The 15813-nt window shown below is 38.6% G+C and overlaps 1 protein-coding gene across 1 annotated transcript; it reads left to right on the top strand.

The window, feature by feature from the left end:
* The first annotated feature begins 540 nt into the window (after positions 1–540).
* Positions 541–15714, top strand: wdfy1 (WD repeat and FYVE domain containing 1). Its single transcript, XM_067451309.1, has 12 exons — positions 541–748; positions 2972–3039; positions 3365–3438; positions 6552–6606; positions 7847–7997; positions 8385–8497; positions 8884–9010; positions 9868–9973; positions 11508–11609; positions 11735–11865; positions 11944–12052; positions 12597–15714. The coding sequence occupies exons 1-12, from the start codon at positions 612–614 to the stop codon at positions 12654–12656; spliced, it is 1233 nt and encodes a 410-aa protein (XP_067307410.1). The 5' UTR covers positions 541–611; the 3' UTR covers positions 12657–15714.
* Positions 15715–15813: the final 99 nt, after the last annotated feature.

The raw sequence follows: 15813 nt of genomic DNA, 5'->3' as shown, positions 1-15813 counted from the left end.
CTATACTTAATGTTGTATGTATTAACCTGAAGAAAAACATTTTCAATGAAAATGTGCTTGTTTAAGCAACTTTCATAATGTAGGTCTATGTAAGCAGCTTACGTGCCATGTTAAGAACCCCAGTGAGCAAGATAAAGTAAAAACTCACTAGAAAGATACGAAGCAAACATATACAAATCTTGAAAGTACGTATACGGCAAACAAGGAGATAAACATTTATGAAACCATTACATTGTTCGGTAGACTCCATTTTTGCTTTGTCTTTTAATTCTCTGAAATTTTCTGGGGACCCCTTAGGACCTTCTGGAGGACCCCTGGGGACGTCCCCAGACCCCAGTTTGAAAACCCCTGATTTAATATATTCATAAAATGTTCTTGAATCAGAAGGTTTGTTTTAGGCCCTGGTTATATAAAATGCATCAATAATGTATTGTAACGGTGTTAAAAATTATTCCGTAGTTTGGAAACCTCAGGTTTGTGTTTCAACGGACGCGTTTTCACGGAGCATTACGGTATCTCGCGGTGTTGCGGTTGGACTTCCTCAACGCTCAGCTGACTCGCGAGGAGGAGGATTCATTCACCACACAGAGGGGATTGAAAGGAAAACAGCCATGGCGGCCGAGATCCACTCGAGGCCTCAGAGCTCCAGACCCGTCCTGCTAAACAAGATCGAGGGCCACAGCGACAGCGTGAACACGGCCGTGCTGATCCCGAAGGAGGATGGGGTTATTACGGTCAGCGAGGACAGGTACGCGCGCCGGTCTAAACATCATCACCCTACATGACAATGCTGAAATCAACACTTGTTTTCTTAATCTGTTTATTTCTTTAACAATATGCGTGATTATTCTCGTACAATAATTACTATGGCGGTGCCACGGTACATGGTAATAATGGTACTAAAGGATTACCATGTTCATAAAGGGGACTTCCATGATACATGTCCAAAACATCATGGCAATGTTTTGAACAGAAGCACATGTACTTTACTTTGTTGCTTGAAAACTTAAGATTTAAAGATGAATTATGGCTATTATGAAGTACGATAAACGCACAGATATTGATAAAACTGTGGTAAATGTGTGTGTTTTACCACAACTGTCATACTGTGACCACAAATCAAAAGCAGAATGATTCTTATCACAGTGTTTGAAGGTCTTGTGTTAATTTGTAATGATTTTACACTAACATTAATTGTAGTATTTGGAAGCATTTCTGCAAGATAACAAATGACAACTTTTGATGTGTCTTTTGGAATTAAATCAAGACTGAGGTGCTATTATATTACAGTCCAAAATACTATCTATTATTTATTTTCTGCTATGGATTATTGTAGCTATTGTTGTGGTGGTAGCTTGAAGTTATAATCAAAAAACAATATTTCTAATATCTAACATTATAACATCCCATTAATTTACGATCTTTGCTTATTAGGTGGTAATTTGGACACAATTGCTTGTTTACATAGATGATGTGCTCCATTTTATGTCTTTTTGGATAGTAAATGTGTTGTTCATATGGTTTTTATGAGAAAAATGTCCTGGAAAATGCAACTTTAACCATCTTAATATGGTTTGCTGGTCTTTGAGCATGACCAGACTGGTTAAGAAAGCCTTTTTTTTGATAGTGTCACAGGGTTTTTTGGATATTTGTTAGCAGGTTTAAGGTGTTTTTGACGTTGATTCAGTTCCTCACAGGATGAACACATCAGTGTTTGGTTTGCTTCTGCAAGGATTGAAATCATATCTGATGTCGTCATGCATTCCAACTGACTCGTCTTAATGTTTCAACAGAACTACATACTTTTAAAATGAGATTTAAACATCTTTTTAAGTGCTAAACGGGAGAAACAGCCCTCATCATCAGCATGTGTTTTCCACACACGGATTATCAGTTAGCTAGAAAACTGCTCAAGAGTTCAATGTGTTAGAGAAGCAGATCTAAACAAGAATAGCTTTAATCTATACTGCCCAGTACCTCTTCAGACCAGTTTAAAGATCAAATCTTATTTGTGTTCTGGTGGAATCATTTATTTAGTTGTGAATGAACAGGCTTTGCTTGTAGGGACTGAATGTTTTAATCTCTGAATATATTTTGCATTTGAAGCATCTGGCCAGGTGAAACCGTGTTAGTGGAGATACATCTGTGATCATGTCCTGATGATTACTTACAATATTTGCCCTATGATAGAGAGCAGGTGTGCAAACATATGATACGCTCGAGGTTTTAGCAGGAACTGAAACTAAATGAACTGAGAGTTCGGCTGCTCCAGGGACACGTGTGTCTTTCTGTGCATAACCATACAAACACACACTTTATTTACAAGCTTTTATGTTAGATGCAATCGATTTGAAAGCACTACTTATTATATTTTTAAATAATTATTTAATTATATTATTATAACATCCTATACATACATATATACATACACACATCGATCGGGGATAACATTATGACCACCGTCCTAATATTGTGAGGAACCACCTTCCTTTCTATCAGAACCAGCATTATCTTCTTGAGCAGTTTGAGCTACAGTAGCTCGTCTGTTTGATTGGACCACGCGGGCCAGCCTTCGCTCCTCATGTGCATCAATGAGCCTTGGCCCTGTCACCAGTTCTCCACTGTTCCTTCCTTGGAGCACTTTTGATAGATACTGACCACTGCAGACCGGGACCAGCCCACAAGAGCTGCAGTTTTGGAGATGCTCTGACCCAGTCGTCTAGCCATCACAATTCGGCCCTTGTCAAACTCGCTCAAATCCTTACCCTTGCCCATTTTTCCTGCTTCTAACACATCAACTTTGAGGACAAATTGTTCACTGACTGCCTAATATATCCCACCCACTAACAGGTGCCGTGATGAAGAGATAATCAGTGTTATTCACTTATGATGTTATAATTTTTATGAATGTTTTGTCTCTATATGGTATTGCGTGTTTCGTTTGAAAGTCTTTTATGTTTGTTTATTTCAGGACGATTCGAGTTTGGCTGAAGCGAGACAGTGGACAGTACTGGCCCAGCATCTACCACACCGTGTCCTGTGAGTATCATTTAAACCAAAAATTGTTGACTTACTGCTCCCGACAGTGGAGCGTGTTTAGCATAAAGTTCACACTGTACTTTTCTATACAATGAATGTGAGTGGAATCTCAAATATGGCGAGAGCAGGTTTGACGTGAATGACACCTTGATCAAACTTTTATTTTTTACTTTTAGTATTTTAGATTAGCTTTTTTTCAGTTTTTATTTTAGTATAAGTAATTTTGATTTGTACCATTACACTAGTAGCACCAAAATGACATCCTTCACCTTTAAGCAGCAGAAATCCCAGAGTAAGTAGGTCAAGTGTTTCTGTTTCTGTCCAGCTCCGTGCTCCTGTATGTCATATCACCACGAGAGCAAGCGGATCTTCATAGGACAGGACAATGGGGCCATTGTGGTAAGTGTCACTGTATCACCCCCCCCTCAGGGCTAAAGTGTTTTCAAATGTTGAATATTATGTCTCTATGGGTGTTTCTCAAACGGAAAGCTGCATCTTAGTGAGCTTGTGTCCTTCCAAGTCCAGTCCTGTAGGCTAGAATGAGACAGTCTATTAAGTGTGCATGACTATTTCGCACATGTTCCTGCCCCCACGGTCACACGAAAATACTATTAAAACTTAATTGCAGACATACTTCATATTAAAAATCTAGGGCTTTGTTTAGTCTAAGATTTGTCTAGTTGACTATTAGTTGCTCATTTAAGCCATTAGTCGCATGTTTATATTAAAGGTCCCGTTCTTCGCGTGTTTTTGAAGCTTTGATTATGTTTACAGTGTGCAATATAACATGAGTTCATGTTTTGTGTTATAAAAACAGTATTTTTCACACAATTGACTTATCTGTACAGCGCTGTTTCCTCTGTCCTAAAAACGGCCTGATGATTTCCTTGTTCTATGAAGTCCCTCCTTCAGAAACACGTAACGAGTTCTGATTGGGCCAGCGCTTCCCGTGTTGTGATTGGACAGCAGCTTAGCGCACTTTGCCCGGAAAGGTCCCACCTCTTACCATAACGGGGCGATGCAAGCGCTGAATGCGCGCTCTTCTCCACGTGGGAGAGCAACGAGACCACGCCCCCTATTTTGCGTGTTCTTGTGGGCGGAGGGTTCGTCAACAAACGGTTCTAGTGACGTCATTCCTGAAGGAAGTGCAGCGGTGTAGTCCAAACCGGCCGTTCGCTGTAGGCTTTGAAAGGGAACTTCTGTTAAATAAAATATCTCGCTTGGCATTGAACTTTGAGCTTTATAATTTTACAGGTATTATTTATGCTCCAACAACAACATTACACACTAACTAAAGTTTGAAAGATGGAATCGCGAAGAACAGGACCTTTAATTGAATTACTGGAGGGAGGAGGGTACTAAACCATATATCCGTATACTATAACGTAATCTGCGTAGAAGCGCAGGCATAAAGCTTCCTTTGGATTGCATAATGTTTGTTTGTTTTCATTTTGAATTGGTTTCTTTTAAAGTGCTGCTATTATGCAGTTTTAAAGGTCTCCTACAACAGGTTTACATGGATCAAAGGTCAAAAAACGCTTAAAAGTTATCATAATATTTATTGCACATCACCACCATTTTTACTTGTCTCTCAAAATCCCTTCTGCTCTGCTCTGATTGGCCAGATAACCCAGTCTGTTGTGATTGGTCTACTGCTTACCTTGCAGAACGTTTACATTCTCAAACATCTGTATTATACACTGCATTAAAGGGAATATTTGAGAAACCATTGTAAAAAAAGGCACTTTAAAAGCAGATTTATAGACAGGTAGCATACTATGAGTTTCAGTTCATTATTGTGAGGCTCTCCACTTCACAGAGACAGAGACGGCAGAAAGTGAGCCCTGATGTTGTTGTGAGTTTACACTAATAAAATTATACCCTATTGTGAATGATGTATTACTCTTATCTGTATGATCAAGTATTTTAAGTTAAAAAAATCAAAGTGATCACGCCGGCGCCTATAATACTTCAGCTTCCGCACTCCGCACAAACACTTGGATATGCGCTTAATACCGCTATAGGACACATTTAACTCGGTTAACGTTAGAGCGAGTGGCCATGTAAAGTTGCTACTTCCATTTCAAATGATAAGTTATATTTGATTGGCAAATGTTTGGATTTCGTTGACATACTGTAGTTATTACAAGCGCCCAGCGTAAACAACCTGTTCCGCGTGGACTTCGCTAAATCCTGTGGGTTTTTTGTTTTGTTTCTGTGACTAACTGACTAATACTATTTTGGTCGACTAATGTTAAGTTCGCTATTAGGGGGCAGCCCTATTCAAATCTTTATATTAACTGGCTTTCGATTAATGCAATACACTTAGTGACAAGTGATTGTGGTCTCCCAGTGGTTCACCTTATTGGCCGTTTTAAGGTGTTAAGGTATTCATTTACGCCCAAACAAAAGATATCATGAATGCCTTCATGTCTGAAAACATGTTTGTCCTACATTTCATAATGAGCTCAGACAAGCTCAGCGCCGGCTCATTTTTGTGCACTGGAATGTGTGCAAAGAATTGTGATTGAAGGACACGAAGGATAAGGATTGAATCCTGAAAAATGAGCTGAGTAAATGAGGCGAAGTGAAGGCTGACTTCTTAGGATTCTTCAAATTGAGACAGCCTTCAGAGACACTTTATGACGTGGAAGGCAAAGTACAAAGTCATATCTGTTTAGATGCTTTTATTTGTGTAATAAAGGGATAGTTCACAAAAAAATTAAATTTTCATAATTTACTTGCCTTCATGTCATTCCTAAAATGTATGGTTTTCTGTGGAGAACAAATTGAGATATTTAGCAGAATGTTCACACACAGTCACTTTTTTGATACAAAGGAAATAGACCACTGTTAAAAACTGGGGGTTGGTTAGAAGTAATATTATAATTTTAAAAAGTCTCTTCTGCTCACCAAAACTGCATTAATTTGATCAAAAATAGAGTAAAAGCGGTAATATTGTGAAATATTATCTAAAATAAGTATTTTTATGTTGAAATGTAATTTATTCCTGTGATCAAAGCTGAATTTTCTGCATCATTACTCCAGTCCTCAGTGTCACATGATCCTTCACAAATCAGTATAATATGATGATTTGATGTTTAAAAAACATTTATTATCATCAATGCTGAAAAAAGATGCATTTTTTAATGATTCTCTGATGTATAGAAGTTGAAAACAGTATTTATTTGAAATAGAAATCCTTTGTAACATAAAAAATGTCTTTACTGTCACTTTTGATCAATTTAATGCATCATTGCTGAATTAAAAAGTATTCATTTCTCTATAAAAAAATCTTCCTGACCCCAAACTTTTAAATGGTAGTTTATATAGGGACTGCATGTGGACAAAAATCACCATAAAAGTAATCGTAGTACTTGAAATGTATGCATAAATGGTGGATATTAAGTGTCTCGATCACTGTGTGGAAAAGTCATCAAACGATGAAAGTCGTCTGGGTTTGTAGCCAGCGTTAGTAGTTCATGCAGTGTTTGTGTTTCTGTCTTTCGCAGGAGTTCCTCATCTCAGAAGATTTCAACAAAATGAACCATGTAAAAACATACCCAGGTAAAACCAGAGACTTGAGTGTTTTTCCATTGGTGTTCTGACACACTTTAGATGATGGGTTGGATTTCCCTTCCAGCAGAGCGCTCAAGTGTGTTTGTACGGCACATGTGCTCTCTGTCCCCTGGGTGTGTGTGTGTGTGTGTGTTTCCTTGACAGAGGGGAAACACACACACTACACTACACTACTTTCCTTTGGCCCACCCAATCACTTGAGGATCATTTGTTCTTTCCCAGCATGCCCTGGGGCTGAGACTCCCATGTGAGCTCTCACTAGACACTCACACACACACACTAGATGATAATGACTGGATGAGTCAGAGCAGCTATGGAAAATGTGTCTGGAGAAAACTGGACAATGCCAGGAAAGGATGCGTGTGTATGTGAGAGACTATTCCGGCTCATAACCGTCAAATATTTTAGTTGACTTAATTTGTATGAATTAGTTGGTATTGTGATCTGCATTATGCTCCTTTCTGATCAAATACAGTTACACTGTTAGTTGACATCATCAGATGATGACATCACAGTTGACATCATCAGATGATGACATCATCTCTCAAACATCTCAACACACAGCAATCTCTGCCTTCAAAGCAGATCACAAAAGTGTGTGTTGGTAGAGCAGAGCACAATTCATAGTGTACTGTATCCCACAATGCAATTTGCTCAACTTCAGTCTGACTCGCACATCCATCATGTTTGTAGTGTTTTAACACTTTTTTTTTTAACACCGAACACTCGTCCAACTCGCAATGGGTTGTGGGCAATATCGATCTGCACTTCGAATTCTGACCGGAAATGGTAGACCATCCGAGTATCTTTGGAAAACGCTTTCCAACATACTACAATTTGGGGCATACTTATTTTATTTTCGATTACTGTTTAGGACAGATAGTATGCGAATTGTGACACACTGCTAGTAAGCAGTATATACTGCACTGTAAGCAGAACACTAGTGTTCCTTTCCTCACATAAGTTGTATCCCAAATGACGCCCTATGCACTCATACGCCATGTGATTTAGTGCTTATGCACCTGTGCTGCACTGTGTACTTGTGCTCTATGTACTCAACTGTGTTAAGGTTATTTTTATAAGGTTATCTTATAGCCACTCCAACTGTGTGTGTGTGTGTGTGTGTGTGTGTGTGTGTGTGTGTGTGTGTGTGTGTGTGTGTGTGTGTGTGTGTGTGTGTGTGTGTGTGTGTGTGTGTGTGTGTGTGTGTGTGTGTGTGTGTGTGCAGCCCATCAGAACCGTGTGTCGGACCTCATCTTCTCTCTGGAGAGTCAGTGGGTGATCAGTACGGGTCATGATAAAAGCATCTGCTGGATGAGCACTCAGAGCGGCTCTATACTGGGACGCCACAGCTTCGGCTCATGGGCTTCCTGTTTACAGTATCCTTGACTTGAGTCTCTCCCTGAGAAATAATTCAAATGCATTTTTTTATTTTTTCCTGCGATTTCTGTGGATCACAGTGGTTTCTATATCCATATCAATAATATATATTTTTTATATTTTTTTATTTATTTATGTGGGTTAATAATGGTTATAGCATTACGTGAAAATGTGCATGCACTTTCTTCAGAATTTCGGTCCAGTTTGAAGGTGGTACGATTTTTTATGTTTTTCAAAATAATATTTTTGTGGAAACCGTAATTTAATTAAATAAATCATACATTTGAACGGATTGGCAAATGATTTAGTGTGTTAAACTGCCTGAAATACGTTTTTATTTGGATTATTTCCTCTGTTCTGTGTTGTTTTCTTGACTACATATGCAGATATGATAATGATACCCAGCATGCCTTTGTGGGAGATTATTCAGGGCAGATCACGCTACTGAAACTGGATGAACAGTCGTGTTCTGTCATTACCACACTAAAGGGACATGAAGGTAACACATATGAGGACATCAGTTGTTTTATATATATACTCTAAACGAACTGATTTTGTTTGACTAGCTTACACTAGCTTACTCTTCAATTTCCCTTGAAGTATAGCAGGGCCTGTATAGTCCACATTAAGTAGTTTGGAGCTAAAATGTTTTGTCTCCAAAACTATAGCTTGCTTTTTCTCAACAATCTGAGTGTCTTTTGTAACTGTTTTCACAGTTTTGTGAAAGAAAATGAACTGATTTCACACCTGAGCTTTTCCCTTAACACCCTTCTGTCTGTCTGTCTGTCTGTCTGTCTGTCTGTCTGTCTGTCTGTCTGTCTGTCTGTCTGTCTGTCTGTCTGTCTGTCTGTCTGTCTGTCTGTCTGTCTGTCTGTCTATCTATAGGGAGTGTTGCTGTGTTAAATTGGGATCCGGTTCAGAGGTGGCTGTTTTCTGGAGCATCTGATCACAGTGTGATCATGTGGGACATTGGTGGCAGACAGGGACGCACATTACTACTACAGGGACACCAGTGAGACACGCACGCACGCACACGCACACTCACATAAGGTTCACTATCTTTCTGGGGACTCTCCATAGACGTAATAGTTTTTATAATGCACAAACTGTAAACTCTCTCCCCTTTCACTAACCCTACCCCTAAACCTACCAATCACACAAAACTACAGGCATTATTTGAATTTCAAAAAACACTGTTTAGTATGTTTTTTTAAAAGTTATTAGTCATGTTTACGTTGTAATATGCCTTGTCATTATACACATTTGTGTCCTCACAAACCATATAAACAACATTCGCACACTTGACTGTAATAATGAAACATTGCTTAAAGTGCTACCAGACTGAATGGCTTGAGAAACCGAAATTGAGAACTATGGGAATTAAGAAGTATTTCTCCATTTTCAGTTCCATTACATTTTTTATTCTATTTTTATATTTGGAACTTTCTGTTCATCAAAGATAAAGAAAGATGTATTACAATTTCCACAAAAATATGAAGAGGTTACATTTTCAACATTGATAATAATCATGAATGTTTCTTGAGCAGCAAATGATCATATCAGAATGATTTCTGAAGGATCATGTGACACTGAAGACTGGAGTAATGATGCTGAAAATTCAGCTTTGATCACTGGAATAAATTGCATTTTTAAATATGTTTACATAGAAATCTTACATGTTCAAATTGTAATAATATTTCACTGTTTTTACTGATTTTTGATCAAAGAAATACAGCCTTGGTGTGCAGAAGAGACTTCTTTTAACAACCATAAAAATCTAAACCGACTCCAAACTTTTGAACTGAAGTGTATGTAGGAATAATCAGTTGTCTGGTCCAGTCAGTCATTCTGTTTTTGTCTGTGTCTCAGTGAGAAGGTCCAGGCGTTGAGGTATCTGCGTTTGACCAGTCAGCTAGTGTCCTGCTCTGCTGATGGAGGAATAACAGTGTGGAACATGGACACAACACGAGAAGAGGTACTTGTGCAGTAGTTTACATAATATGGACCTATAGCTGTGTCAGGGGTTAACAGTATATGTACTGAAGACCAGTAGTGAAAAATGAAGACCAAGAGCCAGGAGTGCAATTAATTAAAATAAACGTTTACTAAAGAATAGTTTCCAGTTTCAACAGCAGAAGCCAGCTTCGTCTCACAAGGAGTTCGTAGGCCGTGCTCCCTCTCTCCCCATCTCGTCGCCCCGCCTATCAAACAATTTCCCCAACATTTATACTGTTTAATAGGTCTATCCAAGTCATTACTGTAAGGTTGATGATTCTGATTGGCTCAGAGAAAATGCAGTCATGGTAAATTTTCACACGTCAGTTAATCAGATACATGTCTCCATAGAGCACTTGTTGATGCTTTTACTCCGGGAATTAGGCACATAGTGACCTTCCAGGTCTGGAGCAGACACCGGCTTGTCCAGAACAACTGTCCACCCATCTCTTAGGGTGCCCATTCTCAACACTGATCTGAAACATAGATACACATCTCTCCAAGGTTGGAGCTGATTAAGCTCCAGTTCTGACCAGAAAGTTTCCTAAAACACACTGATAACATGTGCTTTCTCTACAGACAGTACAGACAGTATTACAGGCAATATTCATCTTGATTCTTCAGTGTTTCAATAAAAGTTAAAAATAAAATATAATAAATTAAATAAAAAAGACAAATCCATATTTCATATATGGAAGCCGGGCTAAGTGAGCAAACACTGTTTCTGCACTCCTGGCATGCTAGGGGTGTGTAATACCTCCAAAATCCAAACACACGACAGCTTGTTGCCATCAAGTGTTTCGCGACACATCTCTAGGCCAGACCCTCAGTCACTCCTCAGAGACCAAATACACAATTTAGAAAACAAAAAACAATCAGACTTTCTCTTAAGCAAAATCATATCTGGAAAGAACCATAATAATGGCAAAATGCCGGCCTTGGCGAGTATTCACGTAAACACAGTCAGTTCTGTTTCAAGTGAACATAAACAGTTGAGAAAGAAAACAAGTGTAACAGTATAATGGATCTGTGCATCAGGCCTTAAAGTGACAGCAGCCCAATAAACCTGCTGTCAAATTATGAGTAATGGTAAATGCTATTGATGTCAAAATTGTGACCAGTCAATGCTCAGTGGCTAGTAACTTTAGAAAACCACTAGCCACAGTGACGAATAAGCAGAAAAGTTAATTTCAAGCCCTCATCTCATGTTTTAGCATGACTGGAACGCTGTATTGACTAAATCAGCATCATGGATGGGAACGATCTGTTTAATACATACTAATTTAGTGCAAGCTTAGAAACACACTGGACACACACACACCTGTATCAGAAACATATTCTTGAATGAATCCATGGTCTAATCTTGGAGCAGTGACAAAGTTGTCTTGCCGTCGCTATGGCAACCCCTGCGTCAGTCATTAAAGTCACATCCATCTCTATGGTAACCAGAAAGCGGCTCAGATTCAAAATGTCACGGAGATGAAGGTGATCTCTCTCTGTAACTTTCTTTTCAGGCCCCGCAATGGCTGGAGAGTGATTCCTGTCAGAAATGTGAGCAGCCGTTTTTTTGGAATATAAAGCAGATGTGGGACACCAAGACCCTGGGGCTCCGACAGGTACGCCGGTATCTAAGCGCAACCGCACAAAGATCCAAATCTTTTTAGCCTGTTATTTATCTGCCCTTCTTAGTACTGTTAATGCAGCTTCCAGATGTAATGCCCATGTCATATCCTGTCCTCAGCATCACTGCAGGAAGTGTGGTAAGGCCATTTGTGGGAAGTGTAGTTCCAAACGCTCCACGTACCCCGTCATGGGCTTTGAGTTCCAGGTGCGCATGTGTGACGACTGCTACGACACAATCAAAGAGGAAGAGTGAGTCCTTTTATTTTAGTTTGTCTTCTTCCTGTTCTCTTTGCTTTTCTGTTTGATTCTTATTCTTGTGTGTTGCAGCCGGACTCCTCTGGCTACGTTTCATGAAGGGAAACACAACATCGCTTACATGGACATGGACCAGAGCCGAGGACTGATGGTCACATGTGGGAGTGATCGAGTTGTTAAGGTCATACGCTCATGCTTGTTCTCTTTTATTGTTTGGAGGAGCATATTGTCATACAGTTTATTCCTGCAGTATGCCATATCTATACTAACACAGTATGTGCATTGTTTTATATAATAGAATTATATATACAATTACAAAATATAAACAATTATCTTCTCGAAATTAATTTCTCGAAAAAGAATATGTGAACATCATAATATCAAACTCAGGGTTTTGTTTTGGAAACTTTTCTTTTGGAAATTGCGATGAACACTTTGCATATTTAGATACATATTGATTCTCGTCCATGAAATAACACTTCCGGTATTTTGCCGGTTACTCGACACGGGTAAATTGTAATTGAGGATTTTTTTTTTAATGGAATACTCAAGTTTAATAGAGGAATCATGACTAATATAAATAATACTAAATCCATTTGTACGTTATATGTAAATGGTTTACTTACAATTTACTCAAGTTTGTTCTGATTGTGTTTGATGATGGAAGTCTTTTTCTGACCTCTGATTGGTCCTCCCTGCTAATCGCTTGATTGGTCTGTCCACAGATCTGGGACATGTCGCAGGTGGTGGGCAGCAGTGTAGCGGCGGGATTCTCTCCCCGCTGATTCGCTGTTCCTGAAGGCCACGCCCCCACACTCCACCAACAGATATCTGCCGAGGATCATGAAAACACTCACCTACCTACCTGTCTAACTCTCTTGTCCTTCAGCCGTGGAGTCTACGAAAAACAGACAGTTCAACACGGTGTATGTGAATGTGTGTGTTATTGGGATGGCCCTTGATTTTCTGAATTGGGCATTCATGTCTCATGGTGTGAGATGGCCTGGTTTGAGCGAACATGAACTCAAGGTACTTCTAAAAGCACAATATGTGCGCTCTTTCTCTGTGTGTGTGTGTGTGTGTGTGTGTGTGTGTGTGTGTGTGTGTGTGTGTGTGTGTGTGTGTGTGTGTGTGTGTGTGTGTGTGTGTGTGTGTGTGTGTGTGTGTGTCCCTCTATCCATATGTATCATTCAAAAAAAAGCAGGAAGCATTTCCTTCATCCAACATCCTGTTTATTTATCCATCTGTCTTGTTTGTCTTTCTTCTACTTTTTGAATTTGAATGCCACTGGCCATAGTAACCACCAATTGAATACTTTATCATACAAACGTGCTTTCCCCCCAAAAAAATACCCTGTAAACCCAGTGACACTCAAACTAGGAGACAGACGGGTTCAGGTCAGGTTGGTGAGGATGATTAAATGTAGCATATTAAAATGGAGCATTTAATGACCAAAAAAAACATGAAGTTAGTACATGATGTTTGTAGTGTTCTGCTGTTAAGCACTCTTTATAGCACTAATAATCATTTCTCTGTGGTTTAGGGACACATTAAAGTGATGGTTTACTCAAAAATGAAAAGTTTGTCAACATTTATTCACCCTCGTATCTTTTTAAAACTGTTTCACTTTCTTCCGTGGAACAGAAAATGAGATATTTAGCAGAATGTTCATGCAGCTCTCTTCATACAATAGAAGTGAATGAGAACTGGGGCTCCAAAAATCATAAAATAAGCCCATACGACTTATACACTATATAACTCTTCTGAAACCTTATGATACCGTCCAAATAAAAAATGACCAATAAAAGTAGTCTGTGACCTGTGCGCTATATTAAGTGTGCAACAATATTAACTTGTTTTCCTTCATAGTAGTAGTTAAAATCTGATTGTTTGCATATTCTAAGTTGCCGTATTGCAATTGCATATGCATGTAGCCCCTAAAAGGACATGGTAAAGGAAAACATGAGATGGTTAGAAAAATATATATATTTCAATGTTTTTGCGTTCCCTCATAAAAATTTGAGTTGGCTCGCAAAGATCACTTTCTGCAAAACATTTGTGAAAGAACGCAAAAACGTTGACATATAATTATACCTCCTCATATTTATTTTCATTACCGTGTCCCTTTAAGGTTTTCCGTAGGATAGACGCTTGTTTCCACAACAGAATAAAAACATTTAAAAAGAAAATTGCGACTTTTTGTCTCTCAATTCTGAGTTTACTTTATGTGAGTTTATCTAGTAACATTGACTTAAAAAGTCAGAATTGTGAGTTATAAAGTCAGAATTTGGAGATCATTTCAGAAAACTTGAGATTTCGCAATTTGTGTCGCAATTACCTTTTTAATTATTTATTCTGTAGCAGAAACAGGCTTCCATACTGTAGTGTGACAACCAGTGATATTTCTCGCTAGCAAATTGATATGCAAATTAGAGTTGAGAGTGGGATTTTTAGCATTTCAGTCTGTTCGTGACACAAAGCTACTTGGAATATAAAAAATTGTGTTCCACGGAAGTAAGAAAATAATACGGCTTTGGAACGGCGTAAGTAAATGATGATAGAATTGTCATTTTTGGGTGTACTATTTCTTTAAAAATTAGGGCCTTTATTTCTTTCAACGTTGCTTCAGATTCAAGCTGTGCCGCTGAAAGCAGCTTCTGGATGTTTTAAATGTACCTACAGCTTAAAACTAACGAAACATTGGCCAATGAGAAGATAGAATTGAAACCTGTTTACAACTTCATAGCTGACCAGCTTTGTTTTCTGACTTTACTTTCGATATCTTCGCTTAACTGTCGCGTCTGGAGTTTCCCCCTTGTTCCTTGCACTGAATTGCACAGTCTGTGTGCGTGTGTGTGTGTGTGTGTGTGTGTGCGTGTTTGTGTGTGTTCATGATCTGAGGGTACAAATGGCGTTTGTGCGAGTGTTTGCATTAAATGGCTGATTTGTGCCTTTGTAAAGCGCGTGCTTCACACCGCTCGTTACGATTTGTCCCGCGCGCTTTCATCCCGCGCTTTGTAAATAATCTCATGCCCATTCATAAACTGATTTCCCTCATTTTCGCTTCATGTAAAAACCAACAGAACATGAATGTTATGGGTCGATAAATGCACAGAAAGCAGATGTTGTATGTTGTGTGATGCCCTTTTTGTGTCACTGAATCAGGAAGATACTGTCGACAATTGTAATTTCTCAAATTTCATTTTTGTTTAGAATCTTGTCGTGTCCTTAAAGGGACAGTTCACCCAAAAATTAACACTTTGTCATCATTTACTCACCCTAAAGTTGTTCCAAAACTTCTGTTGAACACAAAAGAAGAGATTTGGAAGAATATTGATCCAAAAAGTTGACGGGCCCCATTGACTCCCATTGTATTTTTTCCCATTCTATGTAAATCAGTGGGGTCCATCAACTGTTTAGTTACCCATATTCTTCAAAATATCTTTTCATTTTTGGGTGAGGTATCACTTTAACATCTATTTTAATGAGACAGACACTTCCGAGAGTCACACCATTTTGCCACCATGTAAAATTGGAAAACACTGTAAAGTTTACCATGCTTCTAACTCTAAAACTGTAAATAACTCTAAATGACTTTGAGAGCTGTTTTTCTATGTTCCTTTTTCTAAGACTTGCTTTACTTCAGTAGTTCAGTCAGTAATATGAAGTATTATTCTCTCTGTGTATACAAACGCTCAAACATCTGTATTTTTCATACGAAAATCTCTTGTCGCTAATATGAAAACTGACGCAAGTCTCAATGCTGACTGGTAGTTTCTGCCCAGAGATATTACAATATCTCTGTAATATCAATGAAATATTACAATAAAGTTCTAAGCTGCATCTCAAATCCAAGATATTCCTTATGTTAAAGATATTTATTTTTTGGTGAATACTACTGAACTTCTAAGGGACATGGTGATGGAAATAGCATTTTTTTTC

Source organism: Pseudorasbora parva, chromosome 8 (assembly GCF_024679245.1).
Source record: "Pseudorasbora parva isolate DD20220531a chromosome 8, ASM2467924v1, whole genome shotgun sequence".
NCBI lineage: Eukaryota > Metazoa > Chordata > Actinopteri > Cypriniformes > Gobionidae > Pseudorasbora > Pseudorasbora parva.
This window is presented reverse-complemented; position numbering and strand designations above follow the sequence as displayed.